This window comes from Pelophylax lessonae, assembly GCF_965119305.1.
Source record: "Pelophylax lessonae genome assembly, chromosome: 12".
Lineage (NCBI taxonomy): Eukaryota > Metazoa > Chordata > Amphibia > Anura > Ranidae > Pelophylax > Pelophylax lessonae.
Window position 1 is genome coordinate 39550903 of NC_138779.1, and position 21220 is coordinate 39572122.

The following is a 21220-nucleotide window of genomic DNA, read 5'->3' on the forward strand; positions in this document are numbered from 1 at the left end:
TGGTCCTCAGGGCCCACCAACAGGCCAGGTTTGCAAGATAACTGAAATACATCCCAGGTGATATCATTTGCTGCTCAGTGATTGCAGTACTCTAGTCTGCATCTCCCCAAGGTAATACTCAAAATCTGGCCTGTTAGTGGGCCCTGAGGACTGGAGTTGAGGCCACTGCTTTAAGTTACTGATATGAAGGGGGTCATGTAACTAATATAAATTAGGTGTTAACCCACATTTGGCTGCAAAAGTGGAAATACTCTTTAAAGTGCAATGTGATCATCCATGTCAAGGTGACTCTCCTATAAACACGTACATTTAATAGGGTGACAACAATGCTTGTTCTGCAGTGAAATTACTGCAGAGTTGTCACCCTGTAAGCAGGGTGGTTTAGATGGAATACGATCATTACAGGTATTATTCCCATAAGGTCACCAAAATACAACATTTCTCACTATGGTGGGCCTTTCATACTCACCTCCATTTTTCCTTTTCCAGATCCTTGCCCCCTTCCCCTAAGTGCCTAATGGTTTGCAATTTATTTTCAGCAAATTCCAATTTCAACTTTTTACACTGCTCCATCAGCTCAGAAATCTGAAACAAAGCACAATAAAATATTCAGAAAGAAGTCACCGGGTTCAGGTTCAAGCACACAGCCAATCAGATTCGGCCTACTTAACAAATTGATTTTCCAAATGTGATCAAGGTGCTTATCAGATATGTTACATTTGCTATTTGTAGGAAACTCAACACTTCTGTGAGATCATGGAGCCTAAAGTCAAACCCCAGTCAAATGTGTCCTTCTGTGTTCTTAGATAGCGAGCAAGGGTTAGAACCTCTGTGAGGTTTCCAATGCAATCGGTACTTTTGTGGAGGTAGATTTTCCTCTTGTTCTGACCCAAAGGTGATCCAGAGAGCAGTAAAAATCTGACAGATTCTATCCTTTTCTCACTCAGTTCAAAACTGAAAAAGTTATATGTCGAGTTTGGAAGAAGTTGAAGTATCTGATCTCCTTCCATTTAAGCCCCAAGGTAAAACACGTGTTTGTGATGCATTAGCATCTCATTAGGTCTTGTTCACATCAATAAAAAATTAGGTGTCAGGGTGCGTTTTTTAACACATTTAACGTTGCAATCATGCATAGGGCGTTTGAGGAGCGTTTTTAATGCATGTCAAATGCGCCGAACAACGCGTAATAATGCTATAGGAACATTTGTTCAATGCCAGCATTTTGAGTAAGTGTGAACAAGGCCTTAAAGTAGAACTATAAGCAATTTTTTTTTATTGTTTTGGATAGAGCAAGGGAGGGTAATAACCGGTGAGATTTAATTTCACCATCTGCGTCCCATTGTGGAGATTTCCCTTCACTTCCTGTCCCATAGCCAAACAGGAAATGACAGCAAATCCCTGCAAATTAACCTCCTCCCGCCCGCTGTATAGACAAATGGCAGTGGGCGGGATCCCCTCTCGTTCTGGAATGATGTCATAGGACGTCGCCCCAGTCTCACGGCGTGGCAATCGACTGGGAACTAAGATCTTGGTGAAGAGCTGATGACGCGCCTCTTTACCCATGTGATCAGCTGTGTCCAATCACAGCCGATTATATGTTAACACGGAAGTGCCGTTTATAACGGACAGTGTGAGGAGAGGCGATCAGTGGCATCTCTTCACAGGGGAGGCCTGTACAGATAATCATTGCCCTGATTATCTGTGCAGCCCCAACAGTGATGCCAAACAGTGCTCAGTGATGCCAATCAGTGCTCAGTGATGCCAGTCAGTGCCTATCAGAAATGCCAGTCAGTGCTGTATTTCAGTGCTCATCAGTGCTCCCCCCCATCAGTGTCCCCATCAGTGCCCCCTATCAGTACTGCATATTACTGCCTCCTCATTAGTGCCCTTCAGTGCTGCCTTATTAGCGCACATCAGTGCATTCTCATTAGCGCACATCAGTGCAGCCTCATTAGCGCACATCAGTACAGCCTCATCAGTGCACATCAGTGCAGCCCCATTAGCGCACATCAGCGAAGGAGAAAAAATACTTATTTACAACATTTTCTGACAGAAACTAATGAAAAAAAATTGCCCCCCATAAGTGCTGCATATTACTGCCTCCTCATTAGTGTACATCAGTGCAGCCTCACCAGCGCACATCAGTGCTGCCTCATCAGCGCACATCAGTGCTGCCTCATCAGCGCACATCAGTGAAGGAGAAAAAATACGTATTTACAACATTTTCTGACAGAAACTAATGAAAAAAAAATTCTCTTTGGTCTTTTTTCGTTTTTTTTTTAGCAAACCATAAAAAAATCCGGCGGTGATTAAATACCACCAAAAGAAAGCGCTATTTGTGTTAAAAAAAAAATTAAAAAAAAAAAAAAAAAAAAGGTCATCTGGGTACAGTGTTGCATGACTGCGCAATTGTCATTCGCGTGTGACAGTGCTGAAAGCTGAAAATTGGCCTGGGCAGGAAGGGAGTTAAAGTGCCCGGTATTGAAGCAGTTAACTAGAGCTCTACTGCGGCAAAGTGGTTTGACCTACGTCGCCAGACATTCACCTTTCTCGGCGGCGCACGCGCGCAGCCAGAGGCTCGCTCCCGCTGTATTCAGTCACAGCGGGAGTCGGGCCAGGGGAGGATTCGTCGGGGAATCGAGTTTGGAGATCTGCCTGCTTGTGTAAACAAAACAGGCGGATCTCCTAAGTGACAAACTGTCAGATTGCAGGGTTCAGCTTAGCTGAACCTGCGATCTGTCCCTGTGTCACTCAGTCACCTCCCCCCACACAGGTCAGTAAGCACCAGGCATACATTAACCCCTCCCTCTCCAATAAAATTAACCCCTTCCCTGCCAGTGTCATTTTTACAGTAACAGTGCATATTTGTCACTGGTCCCCCCAAAAGTGTCAAAAATGTCAGTCAAGGTTCCGATCTGTCCGCCGCAATGTTGCAGTCCGGCAAAAAAAAAAAAAAAAAAAAATCACAGATCGCCGCCATTACTCGTTAAAAAAAAAAACACCAAAAACGACAGAAATCTTTCCCTTAGTTAGTAAACGCAATAACTTTTGCACAAACCAATCAAAATTCGCTTATTGCAATTTTTTTTTTACCAAAAATATGTAGCAGAAAACAAATTGGCCTAAAATGATAAAAAATTTCGATTTTTACATTTTTTGGGGGAATTTCATATAAAAAAATTTGAAAAATATTATTTTTTCAAAATTGTTGCTCTTTTTTTGTTTATAGCGCAAAAAGTAAAAATCGCACAGGTGATCAAATACCACCAAAAGAAAGCTCTGTTTGTGGGAAAAAAAGGACGTAAATTTTGTTTGTTAGTTAAAGTCGCAGAGTGCCAAATCGCAAGAAGTGGCCTGGACGTAAGCCAGCAAAATCCTCCGGTGGTAAAGTGGTTAAAGTAAATCTTTGGAAAGTTAACTTTAAAAAAAAAAAAAAGGAATTCTTTGGGGCCCCCCAGGTCACCGGAACTAGTGTTCCCATTAAAAGATTTTCTTCTCTTTTACTTTTCTGGGGACAACCCACAATTTGTGATTTTCTTTTACTTTCACTTTAAATGATATCAGTATGCAGGACAAATAGAGAGCGTGAATCTCCATAACGGGGACACCGACAGCCATAAAATCTGAAGTTTTGCCTTTAGTTATACTTTATAACCTGGCAGTCAGCGATGCGTTTCTCTTTCTCCAATCAAAGCAAAGGCGCTGTGCTGCCTACCTATTCTCATGCCGTAAAGGTCTGAATATTATGGGGAATTGAGGAAGAGGAATGAGACTCCATGTTATGAACTGACAGTTTTTGAAACTGCAAAAAAGAGACCCCACAACCAAAGTATCAGTAATATTCACAAACTCCGAGTCACCTTATTATCCTGAAAATGTTTTTCTTTTTCCAGCTGCTCATTTTTTGAACGCAGGTTGTTATTCTCCCGCTCAGCTCTCAGCAGTTGGTCCTGTACACCTTTCAGCATTGGCTTTAGTTCAGCTAGTTCCTAAAAAAAAAAAAAAAAGTAATTAACAAAACAGGCAATTATCTGCATGTCTCTCCCACTAAATACGAACCCGCTCCCAGTACATAAACTGGACAATGCCTGGGCTCTGAGCTTTACAAGAAGTTAAAGCAGAACCCCAGCCTTTCCTTTAGTCCTGCATGGATGTACAGGCTCATCTCCTGTACTGAAATTGCTTACTCTGATTTCACTGCACACTGTAAACTTCTCACAGTGTGTATAAGAAGCTGCAGCAAGTCAGATAGAGCACGCCTCATTTCCTGGCTGGAAGACCTCCAGCATCATCTAGCCCTTTATTCTTCTGCCTTACTATCTTTGTCCCAATCATTTTATTCTTAGGATTTAAGGACTTTCAATCATGAAAGCGGTAGAAAACCACTATCAGTGTTTTTTTTTTTTTTTGCAACCTGCAAGGGAAAGCCATATTGTGCTTGTATGCATCGCACACTAGCATATTATGTGGAACTTACCTGAAGACGAAGCCCCCCCAGCAGCGTGCTGTCACTGCTGAGGGGGGGGGGGGGGGTTTCCTCTTCACCCGGTCTTCCTTCCGAGTTCACGGACTCAGGCTGTGTAAATGGCTGGAGTCGCGATGACGTCACTCCTGCGTATGCCTGCGGGAGCTGCCATGTACGGCACAGGACTCTGAAGGAATGGCCTGGGTGGCCATTCCTTTAGAGCGCATGCGCCGGTGATGTCACCGGCTGCATGTACAGTAAATATCTCCTAAACGGTGCACGTTTAAGAGATATTTACTGTACCTATAGGTAAGCCTGATTATAGGCCTACCTATAGATAAATAATTTATGGGAGTTTATTCCCACTTTAATTGCAACCCAAGTACATAAACTGCGCTGAAGTGCCATAGTACAAAGAAGCATGTGGAAGCAAAAGCTCCATGCATTGCATTTGGAAAACTAAAGCAGCACCTATTTTTGTGTGTTGAGATGCATCCACTACTAAAAAATGCTTTTATTGCGCTACATTATGGTGTAAATGGGCCTGAAAAGCCAAAAGCAAAAAGTGCACCCTCTAGTGGCAGACAATCAGAAAGCGGCATCAAACACTGAGCAAACAGCAACTTACTAGCACAGGAAATTGGATAAAGACGCACAAGTCCGGTGAACAAGCATGGGTGGCACAGAGCTAATGGTGCCTAATGCGACCTACGATAAATATTTTGGTGCTGCAGACTACACCAATCCTTCAAAAGTAGAAAGCACACAGATAATGAGCTCTAGAGGAAGAATCATTTTTGGATGCTGGCACAAATGAAGCGGATTGTATCGTGGAGTCTGATCTTGCCAGTACATGTCATTGTGTGTAACTGTGAAAAGAAATCTAATATTATTAAGGTGTGGTCATTGGCACAGCTGTGGATATGTATAGTGTGTGTTCTAGTTTGGCAATACATTTAGCTGAGAATCAGTTACTTATGAATTTTTTATTCTGTTGGTAATCTACATTGGGCAGAAGATTAACAAAGTCAATGCTGCTAAAGTATTAGTTACTCTACTCCCAACCCCCCAGTAAGATTGCCCCTATGGGAGATTGGGTGCTGAGCGGCAGCAGGGGCTTGCCCATGTCCCAACAACAATAAAAAGGCAAAAAAAGAAAAGACTGGCTGCAATCTGAAAAAAAATTCAAATTCTGGAAACTTTTTTAATTCCGACAACATGAACAGAAATTCTCCACCTAGGTCCTCTCTGACATGTTTCACCCACAAGGTGAAAAACCATCTTAATCTCCCATAGTTTAAAGCCATGGTGCCCAACCTGTGGGCCAGGGACCTCCTGCGACCCTTCTGTATTTCCCTACTGCCCTGTTTTAACATTGTTACCTAGTAGTCTCATGTGATGAGACTCTAGGCTATGTGTCCTGAACCATTTCTCCAGTCTCTGACAGTCTATTGCAGGCTTGCAGCATGTCTGCAGTCTCCGATCATCTCTTGTACCAAGTCCACAGTCTCCAATCATCTCTTGTACAATGCCTGCAGTCTCCGATCATCTCTTGTACAATGCCTGCAGTCTCTGATTATCTCTTGTACAATGCCTGCAGTCTCCGATCATCTCTTGTACAATGCCCGCAGTCTCCGATCATCTCTTGTACCATGCCTGCAGTCTCCAATCATCTCTTGTACCATGCCTGCAGTCTCCGATCATCTCTTGTACAATGCCTGCAGTCTCCGATCATCTCTTGTACCATGCCTGCAGTCTCCGATCATCTCTTGTACAATGCCTGCAGTCTCCGACCATCTCTTGTACCATGCCTGCAGTCTCCGATCAGCTCTTGTACAATGCCTGCAGTCTCCGATCAGCTCCTGTACCATGCCTGCAGTCTCCGATCATCTCTTGTACAATACCTGCAGTCTCCGATCATCTCTTGTACCATGCCTGCAGTCTCCGATCATCTCTTGTACCATGCCTGCAGTCTCCGATCATCTCTTGTACAATGCCTGCAGTCTCCGATCATCTCTTGTACCATGCCTGCAGTCTCCGATCATCTCTTGTACCATGCCTGCAGTCTCCGATCATCTCTTGTACCATGCCTGCAGTCTCCGATCATCTCTTGTACCATGCCTGCAGTCTCCGATCATCTCTTGTACCATGCCTGCAGTCTCCGATCATCTCTTGTACCATGCCTGCAGTCTCCGATCATCTCTTGTACAATGCCTGCAGTCTCCGATCATCACTTGTACTATGCCTGCAGTCTCCGATCATCTCTTGTACCATGCCTGCAGTCTCCGATCATCTCTTGTACCATGCCTGCAGTCTCCGATCAGCTCTTGTACAAATGCCTGCAGTCTTTGATCATCTCTGCATTCGTTTTCTTTAGGATTTTTTCACCTGGTGGTGAGGCCGGTAAGTGCCAGTTCACATATATACGATGACAGACATTGCATGTGATTCGGAGCGCACTGCTCTGCAAATCACATGCGATGTCTGTGCGATGCAAAGTCAGCCATACAGATTGTATTCAGACACAACTCGCACAGGACCCTTTTTTGGGTCCGCACCAGAATCGGATCCCATGGGTGTTCACACTGGCAGTTCGCTTTGTGATATGTGAAATGATCTGGGGGTGTCATTAACTTTGTATTGACACCCCCAGTGATTCGCATATGGCAGTGTGAACTGCCTGCGAGTTGAGTGCGATGCGGGAACCTGCAGTGGATTCGCAGGGTTCCCGCATCGCATACACTAACACATTGAAGCCAAACCCCATCTAACACTTTAGGAAGCAGTTACAGCAACAGTTTGGTTTCTTTTGGGAGAAAGGTTTTATATATATATATACATTCTGATAGGGAAAAAGTGATGGATCTAGTGTCCCTGCAAAATAAAATCCAGCACATCCCTTAGTAAAAGCACCCCGCAGTACACACAAAAACACTGGCTAGGCACGCATTTTACCCTTTGATTGCCCTAGATGTTTAACCCCTTCCCTGCCAGTGTCATTAGTACAGTGACAGTGCATATTTTTAGCGCTGATCACTGTATTAGTGTCACTGGTCCACAAAGAGGTACAGGTATATTTATTACAGCTAGAGAGAACAAACTTAGTCACAATTCTGAAGAGAAACCAATCAGCTTCCAACCTCAGCTTGTTTAATTAAGCTTTAGCAATAAAACCTGGAAGCGGATTGGTTTATCTGCAAAATTGTGACACATTTTAAGAAAGCTCTATTTGTGGGAAAAAATGGCAAATTTTATTTGGGTACATGCATGGCCGCACAATTGTCAAAATAACGCGGTACCGTATTGCAAAAAATGACCTGGTTATGAAGGAGGGTAAATCTTCCAGAGGTTAAAAGCTGATCATTGTAAACACCCCAGTCAGTAGTAAATGGTTTATCTCAACCCTTTAACGGCTACATCTGCAGGACAGCTTGTTCTGCTGAAAAAACAACACACTAAAGAAGAATAAAGGAGTGAAAGCCTAAAAAAAAAAACAAAACAAATGCAGCCACCACATCTAAGAATTGGCTGCAATATAATAAAGGTTTGCTTTTGGGTTTAATACAGCTATATATATATATATATATATATATATATATATATATATATATATATATATATATATATATATATATATATATATATATATATATATATATATATATATATATATATATATATATATATATATATATATAGTAAACCCCTGTTATATCGCGGTTCAGTTTTTGCGGTCCCGGTATATTGTGTTTTTTTTCTGTAAGACCTATTAACCACTTCCCGTCTGCTCACATTGCTGCTACTGCAGCAATGTGGCTCGTTATCGTCCAGTGACGTAGATCTACGTCGCTGGACTCCTCCCCTCGTGGGCGGCGCGGGAGTCAGGCCAGGGCCAGGGGAGGAGCAGCGGCGATCGCCGCTGCTCTTCCCCGATCGTCGGGGAATCGAGTTTGGAGATCTGCCTGCTTGTGTAAACAAAGCGGGCGGATCTCCTAAGTGACAGGCAGTGTCAGATTGCAGGGTTCAGCTTAGCTGAACCTGCGATCTGTCCCTGTGTCACTCAGTCACCTCCCCCCACACACAGGTCAGTAAGCACCAGGCATACATTAACCCCTCCCTCTCCAATAAAATTAACCCCTTCCCTGCCAGTGTCATTTTTACAGTAACAGTGCATATATATAGCACTGATTACTGTAGTAATGTCACTGGTACCCCCAAAAGTGTCAAAAATGTCAGTCAACGGTCCGATCTGTCCGCCGCAATGTCGCAGTCCCGCAAAAAAAAAAAAAAAAAAAAAAAAAAATAAAAAAAAAAAATAAAAATCGCAGATCGCCGCCATTACTCGTTAAAAAAAAAAACACCAAAAATGACAGAAATCTTTCCCTTAGTTAGTAAACGCAATAACTTTTGCGCAAACCAATCAAAATACACTTATTGCGATTTTTTTTACCAAAAATATGTAGCAGAAAACAAATTGGCCAAAAATTTTAAAAAAATTTGATTTTTACATTTTTTTTGGGGAGGAATTTCATATAAAAAAAAAACATGAAAAATATTGTTGTTTTTTCAAAATGTACGCTTTTTTTTTTGTTTATAGCACAAAAAGTAAAAATCGCACAGGTGATCAAATACCACCAAAAGAAAGCTCTGTTTGTGGGAAAAAAAGGACGTAAATTTCGTTTGGGTACGGCGTCGCACGACCGCGCAATTGTCAGTTAAATTCGCACAGCGCCGAATCGCAAAAAGTGGCCTGGATGTAAGACAGCAAAATCCTCCGGTGGTAAAGTGGTTAATATTATTTTACTAATTAAATCATTGTTAATTAAATATCTGTGTTTTCCATAGCTCTTGCTCTGTCTCTCAGTATCTTTTATGTGTTTAAATGAGTTTCTATTGTTTTAAAAGTGTATTTAAAGACCTTAAAATGCTTTTAAAAGTACAGTGACAGTTATAAAAACATGCCTACAGTGTATTTTAATAGGTTTTTCTATTTCGTGGATATTCACTTTTTGCGGGTGGGTCCGGAACTTAACCAACGGAGGGGGGGTTTACTGTATATATTTTTTTTTTGACAGCTGTCAGCTGTGAGCAGAGAACGGCTCTGCAATGAATTGTGGAAATGCATGATTGTGATCGTGAGGGGGGTTGAATCGAAATTCGCAATTTTTTAATGATTAATTGTGCAGCAGTATCGCCTCCTGAATGCCTGCAAACCTCCATTCACCATCAAAGCGACCCACTGTGGATTGCTTTTCAGGGGGCAGTAAACACTGCCTCTAGTGTGAAAGGAGCCAAGCTGCTCCATAAAAGTGAACCAGAAAGTACTGAAGCCAATGGATTAGTATTTAAAGGCTACATCTGCAGGACAGCTTATTCTGCTGAAAAAACAACACACTAAAGGAGAATAAAGGAATGAAAGCCTAAAAAAAGAAAACTAATGCGGCCACCACATCTAAGAGTTTGGTAAGCTGCAATATAATAAAGGTTTGCTTTTAGGTTTAATACCACTTTAATATTTAATATTATTTATATATATATATATATATATATATATATATATATAAATAAATAAATATAAATATAAAAAAATATATATATATATATATATATATATATATATATATATATATATATATATATATATTTCTGTAGTTCCTCCTACAGAGGGAGCCCTCCAGCTCTACACACCCCGGGATATCTTATATCATTCAGAAGGAATTTGTGAAATGGCATCTCATTCACAATGACACAATGACAGCTCTATATAAAAGTCAGACCTGCTCCATTTTTGACATCTTTTTTACATCTAAGCTTGGTCGGTCTGAAGAGCAGGCCTCATCTTTGGCTTCACGCTGCTCTGCAAGTTCCGTCAGCTCCGACTCCAAATTTATAATCTGTTGGGTGGAAATAAAAAGGATCAGACAGAATCAGAGGAGGGAAGGGTAAATAAAAGAAACGCCAAATAGACTTACCGATCAAAAACCGACAATGCTGCATTTTGTTAAATAATATATACTGGTGACAGTTGAGCCACAAAACTCAAATACTGGACAGAGGTGACAGGAGACTGGGGACACAGACGGCACGTCAAATAGTGACCATCTCCCACTGCCTGGCTCCTTACTGCCGCTCTACACACAACAATCTCACAAAGGCCGCACTATAGTGTTTGTGTTTGCTAGGAAACCACATTCCATTCATGAGTCCCCCACCAGCACTGACAATACGACTCTTTTCTATCAGCTGACTGCTGGCCTGAATCTATGGCAACACACTCTGCCATCTTCTGGAAGAATACCTGTACTGCATGTGATATGGCAACATATATCTATCCATACTATATTACCAAAAGTATTGGGACACCGGCCTTTACACGCACATGAACTTTAACCTCCCTGGCGGTTTGATTATGTCAGGATTTCTGTGCTAAAAGCGATACATTGTTTTGCATGGAAATCTGTCATTTTATATTTTAAAACTTACCTTCCCCTGCGATCCCCCACCGTCCTCCCCCCGCCGCCATCCTCCCGCTGTGTGCTTGGCCGATGCCAGCCCCTGTCTTCCGGTTCCCTTCCCTGCCAGCGTTGCGACGCAGGGGGGTGGAACTTGTGGCAATTTCAAAAATGTAAATAAACCAAATGACATGATACCAAGCTGTGATCCTAATGGATTACACTGTATCATGCCATTTCACCATAGGATTTCACCTGGTGACTTTTCCAGTGCCCTGCCTGTGCTTTTCCAGTGCTTTTTGCCTGAAAAATTGAGAACGACCATGGCGTCCAAAAAGCGTTTTTGCGCAAAAGCACTTTTAGACGAACTGGAAATCAGCGACAGTGAAATGGAGTTACTTGAAGAACTGAGCGATAGCGATTTGTGGGAAAATTCATCATCAGGTACGAAAAGTCACGACAGCGATGATTGTGATGTCTCTTTCTGGCACATCGCTCCGTTGGAAATTCTGAAGAATCATTTGATATACTTCCCAAATTCCACAAGCTATGTGCCAGAAAGAGACATCAGAATCGTCGCTGTCGTCACTTTCCGTACCTGATGACAAATTTTCCCACGAATCGCTATCGCTCAGTTCTTCAAGTAACTAAGTTTCGCTGTTTTCCAGTTCGTCTAAAAGCAATTTTGAACAAAAAGAACGCTTTTTGGACGCCATGGTCGTTCTCAATTTTCTAGGCACAAAGCACTGGAAAAAGAACAGGCAGGGCACTGGAAAAGTCACCAGGTGAAATCCTGTGGTGAAATGGCATGATACAGTGTTATCCGTTAGGATCACAGCTTTGTATCATCTCATTTGGTTTATTTACATTTTTGAATTTGCCACCATTTCCACCCCCCTGCATTGCAACACTCGCAGGGAAGGGAACCGGAAGACAGGTGCCAGGATCTGCCGAGCACAGAGCGAGAGAGAGTGTGAGGACGATGGGGAGGACATCGGAGGATCGCAGGAAGGGGAGTAACATTGTGGGGTAATCCCGAGTGTGGCTCGGGGTTACCGCTTTTGGTATTGAAAATTAACCCCCGAGCCACATTCGGGAATAATGCCAGCGAGGTTAATGGCATCCCAGTCTTTGGCCCCTTTCACACAGGCTTTCTGATCAAGTCTGCCAGTCAGTTTTTCAGGTGGACCTGATTGGACCCTTCATTCACCCCTATGGAGCAACGGATGTCAGAGGTGACATGTCCGCTGACACCCGCCACTATCCAATCCAATCCTGTCCACCAAATCCAGACAGATGGTGACCCTGTTTTCCATCTATCTGAAGGATCGGATCAGATGAAAACTGACAGGTGGTTCGTTTTCACTTGATCTCACATAGAGAGCGGGACTCTGACAGGTCCATCTCAGTACAGTTAACGTACCTGTCATTTGCCTGCTCATCGGGGATCAGCGGATTGCTCCTTGCGGAGCAAGCGGATTTCATCAAACGGATCTGCCCTGTGTGAAAGGGCCCTTATTCTGTAGGGTTTAACCACTCGCCGCCCGCCCACCATGAAATGACGGTGGAGCGGTGCGGCACTCATTCTGGGACGATGTCATATGACGGTGCCCCAGAATGGCCGCTCTCGCGCTCACGGGGGGCATGCAGTGTGGCAATCATGGCCGCACTGTGTTCCTAGGACACGGCGTGACCCCCGATCTTGGTAAAGAGCCAATGACTTGGCTCTTTACCCATGTGATCGGCTGTGTCACATGTAAATGAGGAAGTGCTGTTTACTGGCTCTCCCCGCCTCACACTGTCAGAGTGTGTGGAAAGGAGAGCCCATTAGCGGCTCCTCCTCAAAGGGAAGTCAAGGACAGGCAATCAGGGCACTGATTATCAGTGCCCTGATTACAGTAAAGTAAAAAAACAGTGCCCATCAGTGCCCACAATCAGTGCCCACAGTGCTACCAGTCAGTGCCCATCAGTGCCTGCTTATCTGTGCTGCCAATCAGTGTCCATCAGTGCCGCCTCTCAGTGCCCATCAGTGCCACCTTTCAGTGCCACCTCATCAGTGCCGCCTCATCAGCGCACATCAGTGAAGGAGAAAAATTACTTACTTTCAAAATTTACTGACAGAAAATAAGAAAAACTTTTTTTCAAAAGTTTACTGTCTTTTTTCTTTTATTTTAGTAAGAAATAAAAAACCCAGCAGTGATTAAATACCACCAAAAGAAAGCTCTATTTGTGTGAAAGAAATTATAAAAATTTCAGTATACTTTATAAAATTTCAGAGTACAGTATAGCATGACCTCGCAACTGTCATTCAAAGTGTGACAGTGCTGAAATCTGAAAATTGGCCTAGGCAGGTAGGGGGTGAAAGGGCCCTGTATTGAAGTGGTTAATATGGAGTTGGCCCACCTTTTCAGCTATAACAGCTTCAACTCTTCTGGGAAGGCGGTCCACAAGGTTTAGGAGTGTGTCTATGGGAATGTTTGACCATTCTTCCAGATGTGCATTTGTGAGGTCAGGCACTGATGTTGGAGAGAAGGCCTGGCTCGCAGTCTCCACTCTAATTCACCCCAAAGGTGTACTCAGGTTGAGGTCAGGACTTGGTACAAGTCAATCAGGTTCCTCCACCTCAATCTCGCTCATCCAGGTCTTTATGGACCTTGCTTTGTGCACTGGTGCGCAGTCATGTTGGAACAGGAAGGGGCCACCCCCAAACTGTTCCCTGACGCCTTAAGAGTTCCCTTCTTTTTTTTTAAAGCAGAGTTCCAGCCATTTTTGTGTTTATTAAAAATCAGCAGCTACAAAAAGTGTAACAAACACATATTCACCTGTCCCGGCGGCCGGCTGGAGCCTCGGTTCTCTCCCTCTTTTTTTCCGCAGCGCCAGCATCTCTAGTGTGGGCACCCGGCTGTGACAGCTTTCAGCTTCACAGCTGGGTGCACACTGCGCATGCACGGGTCACGCTGCGTGCCCTGAGTGGACGGGCAATCTTCTGGGACCTGTGACGTTTCCCAGAAGATTGCAGGGAGGGAGGGGGAAGAATAGAACTTCCGCTCGGGACGTCTAGGCGCCCTGAGCAGAAGTGGGAGCAGGTACCTGTCAAATCTAGGTATCCGCTCCCCCCCCCCCAAAAAAAAATGACATGCCAAATATGGGGAGTATGTCACCAAAAATGACATTTTTGTTGCAGGGGATGCCTGATATCTGACTTGCATCTTTGTACAGACTTCTGGGAAAATCAGTGAGCCAATTACACAAGCAGATGGGGTTTCTGGGGTGTGGTCAGTACACATTCTGTGTACAGAACACCTCCAGGTAGCCATATTGCATTGCATTTTCAGAAAAGGTAAGGAAAGGTAATTTTTAATAACATTCAATTACAATAGGATTTGTGTCGTAATTGTATACGCTATATTGATTTTTCTTTATTTGCTATTTTTTTTCCCCACGAAAGTGGAGTTACTCCTTAGAGTAACCCTAATAAATGTACCTGTATATCTTTTAGATAGTTTATTATGCAAACACAAGAAGCACATACAAACCTTGCAGACGGTTTCCTTGGTGGTGGGAGGTAAACCCTGGACCTGAGGGCTACAATTGCAAACTTTTTAGCCACTATACTGTCTATTATCAAATAGCTAAAGTTGGCAGGTAACAGAAGCTTGATGTTCACAGCTGCTGTCTTGTATAACTTCCCGACAAGACAACTAAAAGATGACCAATATCTGCCACACCTACTGGTCGGTGATGTATTAATTGTACCTTGGGGCCAGAACTTTCTTCAGTTCATACACGCCTCCCCCCCCCCCCCCAAATTATGCGATTATGTGATATAACTTGGCTGCTACTTAAATATAGTTTGTATAATCTATGGGGCCAGAATCATGCTGGAATCGCACCATAGTAGCTCAGGACCCTTTTCCAAAAATCGCACAGTGCTGCATTGATGTGAACAGGCACTGTTGCAAAAATTGCATTTTCATTGTCATTTTTGAGTGACTCAAGTTGCATCTGGAATCGCACTAGTGTGAACCAGGCCTTACTGCGTAAAGCGCCATAGAATCCCTAAGTACCCCCCTGGAATCAGGGGGGCCTCCCGGCAGCTGCCCATTCTGCCCTCACTGCACCTTCCTCCTTGCACAGAAAGCTCACGATTACCAATGACATGTATTAGGGGGTGTCTGAAGTCAGAATCTCACTGCCTGGTCACTGTTTTATCGAGGATTATGAAGTGGGGGGGGGTGAACCGCATCTCTCTGTAACATGCACAAAGACTTCATATGTATGTGGCCCTTGCAAGATCAGGCCGTGTGAACCCAGCAAACAACCTTATTTCCATCAGTAGGACACAGCATCCAAAACATTACGTACAGTTCTCTGGAGGCCAGCTATTTCGGATTCCAAGTAATCCACTTGTTCTTTTGTTTGGTTCTGAGACTCTCCCAGAATGGATTCCAGCTCCTCATTGCGTTCCACTATATCGTCATACTCTGCCTGCAGCTTCTTCAGTTTGTGGAGGAGCTGTTTATTCCGACACTCCTTTTCTTCAACCTCAAGTCTACATCTATTAAAAACAGAAAAATAATCAGGTACCTGATTCTTCACCTTCATTTTTCCTGGCTAATTAAGGGTGCACTGGCCAACGGAGAAACTGTACAAATCCATAAGCACACACAAAAAAAAAAATCTTTAACATTTTTTTCTGAGATTTCAATGGTAAAAAATGCAGTAAAACCACCATTTCTCAGTAAAAAGTTGAGATTTTTTTTTTTTTTGGTGTGCTGCCCATTTTTGCTACTGTCTGTGTCCCTGTAGAGGCGATTTCTCCTCCCTTTCTGTCCAATAGATAACAGGTGGAAGTGAGCAGAAATTTCCCCTAATGTGTATGTCCAGAACAAAATATAAAAGAAAAAACAAACAAACACATTTAGTACTCTAAATTTCCTTTCCTAGGGATATTTTCCTCAGGGATTAGTGTGGGGAGATCTCGGGATATTTCCCTCACGAATAGGTGTTGGGAGATCTCGGGATATTTCCCTCAGGAATAGGTGTGGGGAGATCTATGGATATTTCCCTCAGGAATAGGTGTCAGGAGATCTCGGGATATTTCCCTCAGGAATAGGTGTCAGGAGATCTCGGGATATTTCCCTCAGGAATAGGTGTGGGGAGATCTATGGATATTTCCCTCAGGAATAGGTGTCAGGAGATCTCGGGATATTTCCCTCAGGAATAGGTGTCAGGAGCTCTCGGGATATTTCCCTCAGGAATATGTGGGGAGATCTCTGGCTATTTCCCTCAGGAATAGGTGTGGGGAGATCTCGGGATATTTCCCTCAGGAATAGGTAAGGGGACATCTCTGGATATTTCCCTCACGAAATAGGTGTTGGGAGATCTCGGGATATTTCCCTCAGGAATAGGTGTGGGGAGATCTCTGGATATTTCCCTCAGGAATAGGTGCCAGGAGATCTCTGGATATTTCCCTCAGGAATAGGTGCCAGGAGATCTTGGGATATTTCCCTCAGGAATAGGTGTGGGGAGATCTCGGGATATTTCCCTCAGGAATAGGTGTGGGGAGATCTCTGGATATTTCCCTCAGGAATAGGTGTGGGGAGATCTCGGGATATTTCCCTCAGGAATAGGTGTGGGGAGATCTCGGGATATTTCCCTCAGGAATAGGTGTGGGGAGATCGGGATATTTCCCTCAGGAATAGGTGTGGGGAGATCTCGGGATATTTCCCTCAGGAATAGGTAAGGGGAGATCTCTGGATATTTCCCTCACGAAATAGGTGTTGGGAGATCTCGGGATATTTCCCTCAGGAATAGGTGTGGGGAGATCTCTGGATATTTCCCTCAGGAATAGGTGCCAGGAGATCTCTGGATATTTCCCTCAGGAATAGGTGCCAGGAGATCTTGGGATATTTCCCTCAGGAATAGGTGTGGGGAGATCTCGGGATATTTCCCTCAGGAATAGGTGTGGGGAGATCTCTGGATATTTCCCTCAGGAATAGGTGTGGGGAGATCTCGGGATATTTCCCTCAGGAATAGGTGTGGGGAGATCTCGGGATATTTCCCTCAGGAATAGGTGTGGGGAGATCGGGATATTTCCCTCAGGAATAGGTATCAGGAGATCTCGGGATATTTCCCTCAGGGATAGGTGAGGGGAGATTTCAGGATATTTCCCTCAGGAACAGGTGTGGGGAGATTTCGGGTTGTTTCCTTCAGGAATAGGTGTGGGGAGGCCTCAGGTTATCTCCATTAAGAATTGGTGTGGGGGAGATCTCTGGATATTTCTCTCAGGAGTTGGTGTGTGGATATCTCGCTTTATTTTACCAAGGAAATAGTGTGAGGAGGAAATCTCTGGATATTTCCCTCAGGAATAGGTGTGGGGAGATCTCTGGATATTTCCCTCAGGAATAGGTGTGGGGAGATCTCTGGATATTTCCCTCAGGAATAGGTGTGGGGAGATCTCTGGATATTTCCCTCAGGAATAGGTGTGGGGAGATCTCTGGATATTTCCCTCAGGAATAGGTGTGGGGAGATCTCTGGATATTTCCCTCAGGAATAGGTGTGGGGAGATCTCTGGATATTTCCCTCAGGAATAGGTGTGGGGAGATCTCTCGATATTTCCCTCAGGAATAGGTGTGGGGAGATCTCTCGATATTTCCCTCAGGAATAGGTGAGGGGAGATCTCAGGATGTTTCCCTCAGGAATAGGTGTGGGGAGATCTCAGGATATATCCCTTAGGAATAGGTGGGAAGATCCCAGGATATTTCCCTCAGGAATAGGTGTGGGGAGATCTCGGGTGGTTTCCTACAGGAATTGGTGTGGGGAGATCTCGGCTTATCTCTATTAAGAATTGGTGTCGGGAGATCTCTGGATATTTCTCTCAGGAATTGGTGTGTGGATATCTCGCTTTAGGTCACCAAGGAAATAGTGTGAGAAGGAAATCTTTGGATATTTTACTTTTTATGAAATTCTTCACTGTCCTGCAGGTTCAAACGTGTAGACATGGAGTCACCGTCACTCTTTTCACTCTAGAATAAAATAATCCATTATGAAAAATTATTATTTTACTTTCAAAATGATAGAGGAACACAAACAATAATAAAAAGACAAAAATTTCCTGAGTTTCCAGGGCCTCAGTTATCATAATGCAATCAGAGAATCTTAGGCTTCTAGTATGGAAAAACATTGTTGTTCAATAGCAACCTATGAGATAACCCATATTTTTTAAAGCTGGCCATACATGGACCGAAATGCCACCAGTTCAGCAGGGACCGGCCAAATATCAATCCACGTATGGGCACTTTGGCTGTACAGAACTCAGTCTACTGAATGACTTCTGAACAACCACTCTGTCTGGTTTTCCCCACTTGATCAACACTGCAGGCTATAGCCGGCAGTGCTGATTAATGTATTCTGATGGCAGAGAAATTTCCCTAATGTCAGAATACAAATGCTCAATGAGGAAGATTCACCCATCCACATCGAGTCTTTTTTTTTTTTTTTTTTTTTGTCTCATCTATGGACTGCTTAAGGCAAGTTAGAAAAAGCAAGGGAAAGGCTGATTGGCTGTTATGAGGCAAAATCTTTTAGGCTTGACAACAACTAAACCAACCTGAAAATATGCAGCAAGAAAATTCAGAGTGAAGGGGGCACATGTGGCCCTTCAATTATTGACCATTGTGTGCTTAGACCCCAGTATCCCAACTCCCTACCTGTTCCATGTGCTTCTTCCATTCAGAATCCAGTGCTCTGACTCGTTGGCGTAAGGCAAGAATCTCTTTATCTAATCGAAGGTTATGTTCTTTGGCTTTTTGCAAATCAGCAGAATCTACATAAATACAGATCATATACAGAATTTATTTAATTCAGATTACATGTTTTTTTAAACAGATTCCATTATATGGTGCATGGCAATTTTTTGGTTATCTTTACATTTTACTATAAGGGATTGTATACACAGGTGCCTTACAAATACAGGTCAGCAAACTGTAATTTTCCTTAATAGAATAGTGGAGATGAAAGATTTGAGGCTGCATTTGACCTCCTTTGCGTTGTGTTTTTCTGAATGCCGCATACCCTCTTTGAGACGCATTAGCATTGCAGTCAAATGCAGCCTTTTTTATGCCCCAATGAAAATAACACCTGGTTATACTGCCATAAAAGGTTTTGTTCAAGCACTCCTGATATGGGGTGACAACTTTCTCTCCAGTGCTCTTCTGGCTAGACACAGGAACCCTTGATGGAGACTAGATGCTGACACCTATAGCACAAGGATGGTCCACCCCTGTGCCCATCACTCTCTGTTCCGGTTTCCCTATTGTGCTTTTGCACTGTCACACGGCCTTTCAATGGAGACTAAAAGTGTATTTTTCAGCAAATTTAAATAGGCACGATCCAGTGTTGTCACCCTCAGGGAAACCCACCCTGAAAAATGCCATGTAGCCATCACTGAAGTGCATGTAGACAGGAGGCTGCCAGAGAGGAGCAGCACTGGGATGCAACAAAGAATGAAAAATATGGTGAAAGCAAGTATTTTATTAAAATAAATGGCATGTTTATGGTACACAGTGCTTTACCAAACTAAAGTAAAGGTTTTTACATCTACTTTAAATTCAATGTCGACCCAAAACTGGTATTTCATCTGTAGCACCATCCTAGGTAGGTGCTAGTGAGTGAGTAGAAAAAGAGAGAGAACAGAGCAGCGCCACCTGAGTGTAGTATTAAAACAATACTTTATTGGCATAAAAGGTAATGCACTCACATGAGTGATAGGAAAGCAGGCTTTACAGCAAGTCACCCGATCCACTGCAGGGGAGGCAGGAGAGGTGTAGACAGCCCTGGGTCCTGGCTGTGTCAGTGGCTTCTGGCACTTCCTGGTGTCCTGTTGGCGTCACAGCTTCTCCCTCATCACATCCGGTGGAAGCGGGGTGGTGCTAGCGTTCGAGGCATGCATTCCCCTTCGTCAGGATGCCTGCTTTACTATCACTCATGCAGTGGCGGAGCTAGACTTTTAAAACAGGGGTGGCAAAGGGGTGGCAAGGTATTATTTTGGGGGGTCAATATACATGCGTGTATATATATATATATATATATATATATGTACACACACACACACATACATATACACACACTTTTATAACTAAATGTAAACAAACATCCTAAGCGGTATTAAAACATTTTTAATTAAATAAACAATTATCAAAGTAAACATTCTTTTAAGGCCACACACTGATCACAGGGCTCTGCTCTAAAGGGGATCTATGGGGACCCTGCTCTAAAGGGGATCTATTGCATAGATCCCCTTTAGAGCAGGATCCCCATATATCTCCCTTTAGGGCAGGATAGGGCAGGTCCCCCATAGATCCTCCTTTACAGCAGGCCAGGGTGAGGTGAGGTCCCCTATATAGATCCCCTCTTACAGCAGGCCAGGGTCCTCCCCCAGACAGTCCCTATCAGTCTCCGCACCGACAGGATTGGGTTCGGGAGCTGAGCAGCCAGGGGCAGAGAGCAGCAGACAGAGAGGCGGTGGCCATGGCGGAAGCACTGCATGAGGGTGATTAGGGTGTGCCTAGGCACACCCGGCACACCCCGTGCGCATGCCTATGAGTAGGGCTGCACAATATTGCCCCCCATCAATGTAGCGACCAGCATGCCCCCCCATCAATTGACAATGTAGTAACCAGCGTACCAACCCATCAATGTAGTGACCAGCATGATTGCCAACCTATCAATGTAGTGACCAGCGTGCTGTGTCCCCTTCAATCATGCAGAGACCAGAGAGAGACTTACCTAAGGTTACAGGTAGAAGAAGTGAACGAGAGGGCCCCTGTGTAGCTAGTTCTCTGTGACTGTCTGTGACTGAGCGCGGTGAGCAGCAGTGGCGCCGTGATTCGCTGCCCAGCTAACCAATCACGCGTTAGTGCACACCTGATTAGCAGCACAGCGAACCACTCACCGTGAGTAGCGGTACAGCGAACCAATCAGGTGTGTAGGCACGCGTGATTGGTTAGCTGTGCAGCGAATCACGGCGCCGCTCCTGCTCAGCTCACCGCACTCAGTCAGAGTCACAGAGAACAAGCTACACAGGGGCCCTCTCGTTCAGGTTCAGCTATGCTATGTAATGTTATACGCATAAGCGAGCGTGAGCGGCAGGGGCATTGCTAGGTGGTAAAAAGACCAGGGGCTGCAGCCCGAAGGTAAATTTGATAACCCCTCCCACAAGTCCCGCCCAAGATCCACCCAATACCCGCCCCCTCACCCCTGCCCAATGCCCCACCATAAAATGACTCACCCTTCGCAGCTA

The 21220-nt window shown here is 44.1% G+C and overlaps 1 protein-coding gene across 2 annotated transcripts in view; it reads right to left on the reverse strand.

Moving 5' to 3' along the window:
- The window catches only part of CCDC30 (coiled-coil domain containing 30), a 114042-nt gene that overhangs the window by 41027 nt on the left and 51795 nt on the right, over window positions 1-21220 (reverse strand). For both annotated transcript variants that reach the window (XM_082273354.1, XM_082273353.1), the window contains 6 exons: window positions 18630-18745; window positions 17875-17945; window positions 15283-15475; window positions 10243-10359; window positions 3861-3989; window positions 470-585 (listed from right to left, as the gene is read on the reverse strand). In XM_082273354.1, the coding sequence (XP_082129480.1) occupies window positions 470-585; window positions 3861-3989; window positions 10243-10359; window positions 15283-15475; window positions 17875-17945; window positions 18630-18745 (742 nt within the window). The remainder of the gene's footprint in view (window positions 1-469; window positions 586-3860; window positions 3990-10242; window positions 10360-15282; window positions 15476-17874; window positions 17946-18629; window positions 18746-21220) is intronic.